This window comes from Cotesia glomerata, linkage group LG1, assembly GCF_020080835.1.
Source record: "Cotesia glomerata isolate CgM1 linkage group LG1, MPM_Cglom_v2.3, whole genome shotgun sequence".
Lineage (NCBI taxonomy): Eukaryota > Metazoa > Arthropoda > Insecta > Hymenoptera > Braconidae > Cotesia > Cotesia glomerata.
In genome coordinates this window covers 4,079,569-4,090,587 of record NC_058158.1, presented here as the reverse complement: position 1 = coordinate 4,090,587, position 11,019 = coordinate 4,079,569, and the positions used below count along the sequence as shown (strand labels likewise).

Below are 11,019 nucleotides of genomic sequence, written 5' to 3'. Positions count from 1 at the left end.
TCTCTTTTTGCATTATGACAATAGCTCTGCATTTAATAATTTGATTAAGAATGAAAAAAAAAATTTAACATTGACGTTTAATTGAATTTTACGACAGATAGAAAAAAAATTCATGAAAAAATATGATTATAAAATCTATAAAGATAACATAACATAAGAATGTAGAGTTGTGCTTTTTACGAGACTTTCAGGCTTATTTTGGTCATCATACATCTTTCTGTAAATATTGTATCATTATATATCAGCTTATTAAATATTTATACTTTATTATATATATCAATTAAGCGCATTGATGAATAAAAATATAAAAAAATTATTTGATAATGATGAATGATGATGATAATACTGATGCGGATTATGAGTTTAGTTGTAAAAGTTAATACGAGTTAACTAAAATGCGTTCTGTTTATTCATTTTTAAAATATTATTAGACAAAACTAGTAACTTTTCTTTGCTCATAACTTTTTTTTCCCTTATTTTTATCGTACGAAATAAAATTTATTACGATAAAGAAGTATAATAATAATAACACTTATACTGAGCGTCAAAAAACTCTCTACATAGAATTAAAATAATAAATCTCGATAGCTGGGAGTTAAAATTTTCAGGATGATTAAAGAACACATAACTGATCATTATTATTCCGATGATAATAATAATGCTATGAATAATTATAACGATAATAATAAAAAAAAATAAGTATCATAGGATAGAAAAATTAATATTACAAAAAAAAAAAAAAGTGACGGAAATAATAAAAGAAGAATATTTTACAATGCCTCAAGTTATTAAAAAATGTTTATATAATTGTTATTCAATATTTTTTCATATAATTTTCATACGTAATTTTTGATATATATCTATCTAATAATTATAATAGTAATAATTATTATTATCTCGTTAATAATCGAGACATACTTTAAATTTTTATACTACAAAATAAAAAAAATAAGAAAATAAAATAAAAAAAAAAACTTAAAAAACTTGGATTGAAGTGACATAAAATAAAAAATTTTTCATTTAAATAAGTTGTGTAAGAGATTTATACGAAAAGTTAAAAATGTAGAATTTAGAGTAGAATTTTTTTATTTTTATCTACCACGAAGCAATGAATATATTTAAGTTTCGCTAATTTTTTGTTGATTATCATTATTATTTTTTTTTTATTCAATAATAATAATTATGCAGCCGATAAGTCTCGTTGAGGGTGCATTTTTTTTATTTTGAATCAATATTTGTAAACTTTTAGAGACTGAATAGGCGCACTAAATTTATCAAACAAAAAATTATAATAATTAATATAAAAATATCTACGCGATTAACAGATATTTGTGCTCAGCTTAACTTCCAAAACAGTTTTTTATGACATGTTGAATGAAATACACAGTGACTGTTGATTTCAGAACTGAAAATTAAAAAAAAATACCAATATTTTTCTAGAAATATTATTACTATTATTATTATTATCACAATTATTATAATTAATATTATTATTACTAAGAAATGGCTGATGAGCGATTGCAACATATTACATAACTAACACGTTATTATCAACGAGATGTTTGTCATTTTTTTATCGGTTTTATTGTTATTTTTTTTTTATTAATCACATAATCGTAGTAGTGAAGACATGATTTTTTTCTTCTATTGGATTGCAAAACAAGTATCGATCAATCTTAATAAAAAATAAAGTATTTAATGGTCTGAATTGATATCCATAATTAACATCGAAAAAAAAAAAAAGGTTTTAAATTTTTTTAAAACTTCTTTAAATTTATGTACATAAAAATATCAATTTATTGACCCAGCTATCAGTTAACTTATCACTACTATTTTACTTATTATTATTATTATTATTATTATTTCTGTCAAAAGAAGTAAAGTTATTTGTACATATACTTCAATGTAGTAATCTTTGGCGTTCTCATAAAAAAATAATTTTTCATTGTTCCTTTACTGGTTTTATAATTTTAAATATTTTGTCATAAATAATAATTTTCGATTATTACAATAAATGATTTTAAAAAATGATATTTATTATTAATACTTATTAATAGCCGTAAAGAGTTTGTTCTGAAGGATAGAATGATCTCAGCATGCGGCATCGTTCGCCATCGATCCACAAACTTTTGCGCTTAACCATTATTTCATGTTGGATTTTTTTGTATGACTTATCAAGTGTTTCTGTTATATTTTTAGTGTTATTTATTTTAGTTGACAATGCACTTACGCCTACTGAGATATCTTTAAGTTCATCGATTAAACTGTTGAATAAAAATTTCATTTAAATCAAATCCCCATGTCAGTGAACAATTTTCAACTTCTTGTTCTATAATTTTGATATTAAAGGGACCCGGTGGTCTAGCGGGCTAAAATTTGAGTTATTTTAAAAATTTTATTTCTATATAAAGGTAATGACTAATGCTTTCAAATTTTTTTTACACTTATTCTATTACTTATTAGCTACACAAAAATGAAAATTAAGACTTTTAAATTAGAATGGCGCTGAAGTCTCTCTTAAAAAAATGGACCTGATGTCAATCTGATCTCCCTCTGAACTGAAATAAAAAAAATGACGGATTTTTAATTAGTATAAGTATAATTATCGTCGGAACTAGAATGAAAAAAAAAAATATTTGACAAAATGGCACGTGCACGGATAGAACAAGATGACACTGTATATTATCCCAGATTATACTCAGTGATATCTGTGGTGATAAAAATTCCAGATAGTAGCTAAAAAAAATCCAGATTATACTGCGTGATATCTGGATTATACTCACTGTAATCTGGAATATATTCATTGAAATCTGGATTATACTAGCTACTATCTGAAGTTTTTTTTCACTCAATATAATTTAGGATAACATCCAGTGTAATCTTGTTCTTTCCGTGCAGTTAAAAAAATTTTTTGAAAACGAGTTTCAGATTCGTACTTTTAACTACGTGCCATTTTGTCAAATATTTTGTTTTTTTCATTCTAGTTCCGACGATAACTATACTTATACTAATTAAAAATTCGTCATTTTTATTTCAGCTCAGAGGGAGAGATCAATTGACACGCACCAGTTAGGTCCATTTTTTTTTTGGAGATGGGAACTTCAGCGCCATTTTTCTAATTAAAAAAAAATTTTTTTATTGTTTTGATTTTCATTTTTGTGTAGTTTATAAGTAATAGAATAAGTGTAAAAAAAATTTGAAAGCATTAGTTATTACCTTCATATTATAGAAATAAAATTTTGAAAATAGCTTAAATTTTAGGCGGCTAAACCACCGGGTTTCCTTAAAGTTAATTGTATAATTTAAATTATTTTTTAAAGTATAAAACCTCAAAATTACTCAATTACTTTAATTGAAATTTTTAATTTTCAACATTGAATATTGCCATCGCTGACTCGAGGGTTAAAATTTTTTTACTGTAAATCTAACTAGAATAAAAAGAAAAAAAAATAGTTAATACCTAAACTGTGGAATATCTCGACAATGCTCAATATTAAGACGTTCTAAACGCATACTTAAACGAGTCTGAGCGCATTTACTTGGCGCGTCTAATTTTCTTATTGCCTTAGATGTATTTACAATAACTTTCTCCGAATCAGCTAAAGATTTTGAACACTAAAAAAAATATTTTATATTGCATATTAAAAATAATTAACTGAAAGAATAAAATAAAAATATAAAGCAATATTTAATACAATCAGAAAACATAAATATGTGCTAAATTTATACAAAAACTTCCATAATAAATAAAATAAATATTCCTTTGTATGTAAGAATATTTATTTTTATTTAATCACTTTATTCGGTCTTAAGTCATAATTATAATGATTAGTGTATAGTAAATATTTACTAGAACATTAAATAATAAAAACAAAAAAAGATTAATAGATTACCTCAAGTAAAGCTTGTTCAAGTCTCCTACAAGCTTGGTCAGTTTCGTTGAATTTATTTGTTAAAGAAATGTCAACTTGACAGGCTTGTAGTAGCAAATCCTTGACAAGTTTATCAATATGGTCTCTAATAGTCGTTTTTAGTACTCGAGATCTGTTGATTGCTATTTGAGCGTATGCTATTGATTCGTCGGTAAATTGTTCATGTCCTAATGGTGTACATTGTCTAATTACGAGTAATTTTAATGATTAATTAATAAAGTATATTACAATAAAAATTGTAAATATAGTTGTTATTTAATTAATTTTAATAATACCCAGCGGGTAACTGTGCACATCCTGGTTTCCATTCCAGGTTTTTAGAAATATTATTTAAAGCAAGGCAACCTGTGTCTATATGGTAAGCATCCTTCTTGCATGACCAATCATATTCGACTCGTTGCTTAGCTTCCTTCAATTCATTTAATTGTTGTTTTACTCTTTCGATACATTTTTTATTCAATTTCAATTTTTCTTTACAAAGTTCTTCCTCCTAAATTTTATTATTATTATTATTATTATTATTATTATTATTATTAGAGAAAAATTGGAGAAAAAAAAATTGTTGTATTAAACTGGATAGCCAATAATCTGAAAATTTTCAATGATTTACGTCAGAAAATATCTTTAAAGTATTAAAACCAGTCTTTAGAAAAATAAATATTAAAATTATTATTTATATAAATAAATTTAAAAATACTTTAAGAATTTCTTCAGTAACTGCATCATGAACTAGATCATGCTCTAATCTCGTATTTCTAAGACACTTCAAGTCTTGAACGATTTTTTTAATCGATTCTATCGCACGATCACTCTTCATCAATTGCTGGATTAAATTTTTAATACTTTCCAGTTCATCAATCACGTCTTTATTAATCAGCTCCAATTCACGCTTCCGGTTAAATAAAGCACGTGCGTTGACTGTTAGATAGTACTTATTGTTCAATTGATTTTCGTCCACTCGGTGGTAAATTTCATTTTGGATTTGCTCCAATGAAAAAGCTTCATTTCTACCCAAAATCAAAATTAAAAAAATAAAAGCCTTAATTTACTGAAGTTAAAATTATTGAATTTAGTTTTCTAACTTGATATCGTTGATCGATTGGAAAGCATTCTGAGCTACAGCTTCATTGTGCAGATACCACTCGCCAGGGCTGAATCGTGAGACGGTAAATTTATCCACTGATGGTCTAGACCCCGTTTGTTGGGCGAGGGTTGCCCATTTATTTAGAGGCAATGAACAGTCAGATGTTCTTACAACCGAGTCTTGGTACAGTTTTTCTTCAGCTGCTTCTTTTTCTAATTCGTCAGCTTGTGGTTCTTGAAATTCCTTTAAAAATTCAGCAGTGTTAAAATTATAGCTATTATTTATGAACAATTTTTATCTGTATTAATCAATAATAATCCTTGCGAGTTTTTTTTTTAGTTTAATTATTTATTTATTTTTAATTAAATTTTTCATTAAGAATTTAAGATTTAATTATTTAAAATCGAGTTATTATAATTATACCTCTTTCTCATTTTCCGATGGAAGAAATGAAACTTTTGGTGGTGTAGAAAATTCTTTTTTATTATTATTATTATCATTCGATACAAATTTTTTATCATTATCATAAACTGTACTATGATCAATACTTTGTCGATAAAATTGTTTGACTGGTTGACATCTTGTTACATTGGACATTTTAAAATGATAATATATCGCTTAAAAAAAGTTATATGATCATATGTTAGTTAGCCTAATAACTGTTGAGTAAATAAATTGATTAGTTGAAAAAAAAAAAAATTGAATATTGATTTTTAAAAGACAAAAGAAAATTTGATTGCAGAATTAAAATAATTAACACTTGAAAAGCAGCCGTAAAAGATAAAAAACTTTTATTACAAGACAATTGTAGAATCGCTAAAAAAGCGAATAGAAATAAGGCAGGCAAAAAGAACAGCGTAAAAATTTAATTCTAAAAGGATTAAAAATTCATTGATATCAGTCGAGCCGTGATATGTAGTCAGGAAATGGTGGTGGCAATGAGGAAGGAGGAAGAGGTGGAGAATTTTATACGTGGCCAGACAATGCTTCTGCTGAGGGATAAAATGAACGTAACAATTGCCCACGATCTCTGTCTATGTAAAGAGTTTTTCTCTTCACCATTATTTCACGTTCCAAGTCACCGCGAGATTTCACCAGACCTGCTTGTGTTTCTTCTGCTTGTCGCAATTGACCAGCCATTGACGTTAAATTTTCTCCGATAATTTTTACTTCTTCAATTAAACTGTCCAAAAAACCAAACATTAAAATTCAAATAAAAATAAAAACAATAAAATTATTTTAAAAATATATTTTACCCATATTGTGGAATGTCGCGGCAATTTTCAACATTTCTACGCTCATGACGAATATCTAATCGAGTCTGGGCAACTTTCATAGCTTCTTCTAGTCCTCTGTTGGCTCCTCTTAATTCTTCGATCAATTTTTCGGTATCTGACAATTGATTCAGGCACTACAAAAAATCAAATAAAACAAAAAATTTTTGGAGTTAATAATTTATTTCTACTGATTAAGTGCTGATTGATAGAAATAATTATGTTATTACATTAACTAATTCCTTTTCCAGAGCTTGACAAACTTGTTCAGTGACATTGACATTGTCCGTTAAGGCCAAGTCGACTTCAGTCGCTTGTTGTCGCAAATCTTTCACAACTTTCAAATAAGTATCATTTAAAGTCGCTCTTAGAGCTATTGATTTTTGTCTAGTATTTTCAGAACTTTCCAAATTAACTTTTGTAAAATTATCGTATCCTTCTGGTGACGATTGTCTATTAAAAAATGATAATTTTTATTCTTATCAATTAAAAAAAAAGTTTTAAGATTAAAATAAAATAATCAAGTAAATATTTTATTAAAATAAAGATTAAATTGCATAAGCTTACTCAGGTGGAACTCTAGTAGCCCCAGGCTTCATCATAATCAGCGGAGAATCATTTGTTAAGCCAATACACGCCGAGTCATTAGCATAAGCATCAACTTTATCTGTTAAATCAAACTCGAGGCGGGTTTTTACCGCTTTTAATTCCAGTAATTGATCTTCTATTGATTCACGAGTTTTATTAAGTATATTTCTTACAACAGAGCATAAAGCTGTTTCCTAAATAAAAATTATTATTATTATTATTATTATTATTATTATTATTATTATTATTATTATTATCATGACTGCCGTGACTTGTGAACTATAAATAAATAAAATTTTGCTTTATTAAATAATGTCTTTTGTTAAATTGCACTGTACTTTTTTAACTATTGACGTTTTTACAGATATAAGCTCATCCCGATATTACAATCATCAAGAACTTTCATTTGAGTACCCACAAGCATTTTTGGCATATTTTTCATATATACATATATATAATATATAAAATATATGAAAAATTGATGTGGGTACTCAAATGAAAGGTCTCGATGAGTGTAACACCGGCATGAGCTGATATCTCTAAAAATGTCAATAGTTCACAAGATACGAGGTCATTTCTTAACTATTGAAATTTTTAAAGATATAAGCTCATCCCGATGTTACACTCATTAAAACCTTTCAATTGAGTACTCACATGCATTTTTGGCATATTTTTCATATATACATATATATAATATATATAAATATATAAAATATATGAAAAATTGATGTGGGTACTCAAGTGAAAGGTCTTAATGAGTGTAACATCGGGATGAGCTTATATCTTTAAAAATTTCAATAGTTCACAAGATATAAAGTCATTTCTTAATTATGTATCTAGAAATAGAGCATTTTCGAATGTAGCCTTAATACTTATCATCATAAATTGACTATTGATGGGAATGATTTGAAACCTTGAAAAGGCACAACTCCAGGTCAAGACCTTTCTAATGATACCAAATTTAACCATAAAAACCCATTTTATCATATAAATACACTAGTCACAAAATTTTTGTTATTCTCTTAATAATATGGATTATTATTGTTATTTTAAAATACCTTGACAAGTTCATCTTCAACTTTATCACGTACAAGATCAGGTTCCATTCTAGTGGAACGAATTTGTAAAAATTCCCCAGCAATTGACTCTGGAATGGTCAATACAGAGAGTGATTGTTTAACGCGTCGGTGTTCAACTTCAAGTAGTTCTATTTCATCAGTGAGTTCAATAATCGCTCGCTCGAGTTCCATTTTCCAATAATGAATTTCTCCAGACCTGCCACTCAGCCGGTCTCTGTTTTCCAGCTGATTTTTATCTGTTTCTCTGTAAGCTCTCGAGTTATGTTCCCTCACATCCTTAGCCAGCGTTCTAGTATTTATCATGAGTCATGAGGAACATTTTACACATTTATAAAAACCAATACTATTAATTAAATATAAAAATAAATACCTAGCGTTGCTAATCATTCGACTAGACTGATCAAAAAATGTTTTATTGTGATTTCGCCACTGAGCTGGAGTGTACCGGGTCATAGAGTAACGATCAACAACAGGTCTTATTCCAGTCATTCCATTAACCGGAGAAAAAACAGGCCTCCCTGTAGCCCAAGGACCCACTGGGCCCATCGGTCCTTCATCAATCGCTGGAACGTTGTCATTTAATTGAGGAAAATACGGCGGAGGTTTTCCGGCCTCAGTTATCCTTTCTCTCAAAGCATTCACTGTTGGACAGTCTCCAGCTTCCTGATTATTAATTAATTAATTAATTTCCTAATTAATAAATAAATAAATGAATAATAAAATTATTTACCGGTTTGTAATTAAAATTTCCAACACCACAAGGCTCAATCTGCGGACTCTGCTGAGCATTTGGATCCGTCGGATGCTCGTCAATACGACATCGTTCATCACGGACCCTTCCGGGGTCATTTGAACTGCATCGCAAGTCCAAGTACTGACGGTTCAGCATCCTGACTAACAAAATTAATCTGAAAAGAGAAAAACCAATCAAAATTATTTTAGGTGCGTGACGTGGAGATAATGATTTATCGTTAATAATCACGAGCTTACTTTATCGTCGGGATGAAGGTAGATTTGTTCCTCGGGTGTGTAGATGTCCGAAATTCAAGCTGGATTTCTGGATTTCTAGAGTACACGCAACGTGTCTGGCCTGTAGTGGGTCTGGACTTAGGTTTATTACGGTGGTGTGCAGGCCGTGGGGTGAAGGGACTTGGGTTACCAAGGTGGCATTGCAACTGGGGAAGTTAAACAACTAAACGCTTCCTATTGATCGGGAAATGTTACTCAGAAGGCAGAAAGGTGAAAATAATATTTATTTTTTTCATTCTTTCAATGTTTCTTTTAAATTACTATTTAATTTATTTATTACGTTCAATTCACAGCATTCTATTGTTTTTTTTTTTTTTTTTTTTTTTTTTTTATTTATTGTGACTAAGTATATATATATTTTATTGAATACCTCTTTTTGCTGAATCAATAAATTAAGGCTCTTGATTCAAAACAATTTTTTTTTTGAACAAATTAATATTTTAGAAAAAATTTTTTTCTTTTTATGAAATTAATAATTTAACTTAATAAAATTTGAAAAAATTGAACAAAAAAAAGACTTGTTAAAATTTTATTAAACTGACCAGAATAAAAAATGAGTTTATTTTCATGCAATAATCGAATTAATTATTGAAATTAAGTAAATCTTAACAGAATTTAAACAAAGTCCACATAGATACATATATAGAGTGAATAAATCAGATTGATGCAAAGCACACAGACAAGACGTAACGATTGAAGTTGAAAATCTGTTTAACCGAGCGGTTGTCGAGCGTAAACCCTCTGGAATCTAAATCCTCGAACGTTGGCCGCGGCGGTTGGCGCGAACCCGAGGCGTGCCTGACAGGGTGGTCAGAAGGCCTCGTACAGTTTATTCAAGCCAACGACGAGGCTCAGCAGAGCACACATTGCTGTTCTACACGAGTTTCCGACACGACCGACAAGAGAATATGTACGTCCATCTATCTATACCCATCAAGATATTCTTCTCGCACCCTCAACCCTCAATCCTTGATCCAAACTCTAATCCAAGTGGCCCGTCGTTCGTCTCGTGCTTATACAACACTTTAGACTCACACTTTAGCCCTCAGTACAGCTCACTTTTTATTATTGTTATTTTAATTCTTATCTTTATTATTATTCAAGTATTCCAAGAAATCGTTGACAAACAATTAAAACAATTCTTTTTTAATTTAATCACTATCAAATAAATTAAAATTTTTTTTTTATGAAAATGTGATAAATTTCATAGAGAACATGTAAAAAAAATCACTTTTCTTACAATATTCTTCAATTTTTTAATACGTGTACTTTTAAGTCTCCTCTATACGAATAAATTTTTTTCAATAGTCCTTACAGTGCTAATTTTTGAAATATTAGCAATTGAAAATCATACATCTAACATGTATTCCCTATCCTGACCGTAGTTAGTGAACATTTTATTGAATAACAACCATACTTTTCTTAGGATTTTTTTGAAAAACTGAGAATATTTAATTGAAGTTATAACAAGTATTTTTTATCAAAAATAACATAAACGAGCGCTATTTATTTTCTTATAAAAAATGTTTGAAGTTAGCGCGACTTTCGATATTTTACGTGAGTGGAAGTAAGTGAGCGATAGCCTGTAAAGAGAGGCAGCACAGGTGCGTGAGAAAGAAACCAATAGCCATAACCTATTGGTGTCTTTATTTGTCGCAGTACCACCTTAAAATTGTTTTGTAATTCGATGAAAAAAAATTTGTTTTACTTTTCATGTATTAAAATTAAGCAAAAAAAAAAAATTAATTTATAAAACTACACAGAAAGAATGGTTCACTTGAACCAAGAAAATATTTTTCTGGCTAATTATTTTCTTGGGCGAAAAAAAAAATTTTTTTGACACAAGAAATTTCACTTATCCCAACAAAATTAACTCTCTTGTTTCAAGAAATACGTATCTTGATCCAAGACAATTTATTTAAATCAAGAAAATTTTCTTATTTTGAGAAAATTTTTCTCTTGCTCCAAAAAATTAAATATCTTGATAATAAATTTTCATTAATATTTTTGTTGACGAACATGTCAAATGGGAA

At 28.3% G+C, this 11,019-nt stretch overlaps 2 protein-coding genes across 2 annotated transcripts; both read right to left on the bottom strand.

The window, feature by feature from the left end:
• Positions 1-2,050: 2,050 nt before the first annotated feature.
• On the bottom strand, positions 2,051-5,663 carry LOC123272817 (tektin-4-like). The gene is made up of 7 exons (XM_044739814.1): positions 5,440-5,663; positions 5,015-5,259; positions 4,621-4,939; positions 4,208-4,422; positions 3,894-4,116; positions 3,461-3,615; positions 2,051-2,264 (listed from the first exon to the last, which is right to left on the bottom strand). Exons 1-7 carry the CDS (start codon positions 5,611-5,613, stop codon positions 2,051-2,053), a joined length of 1,545 nt encoding a protein of 514 aa, XP_044595749.1. The 5' UTR covers positions 5,614-5,663.
• A 117-nt stretch (positions 5,664-5,780) lies between these two features.
• LOC123260690 (tektin-4-like) lies at positions 5,781-9,254 on the bottom strand. Its single transcript, XM_044721952.1, has 8 exons — positions 8,948-9,254; positions 8,688-8,865; positions 8,328-8,620; positions 7,937-8,246; positions 6,858-7,072; positions 6,521-6,743; positions 6,273-6,427; positions 5,781-6,199 (listed from the first exon to the last, which is right to left on the bottom strand). The coding sequence occupies exons 2-8, from the start codon at positions 8,844-8,846 to the stop codon at positions 5,983-5,985; spliced, it is 1,572 nt and encodes a 523-aa protein (XP_044577887.1). The 5' UTR covers positions 8,847-8,865; positions 8,948-9,254; the 3' UTR covers positions 5,781-5,982.
• Between the last annotated feature and the right edge of the window lie 1,765 nt (positions 9,255-11,019).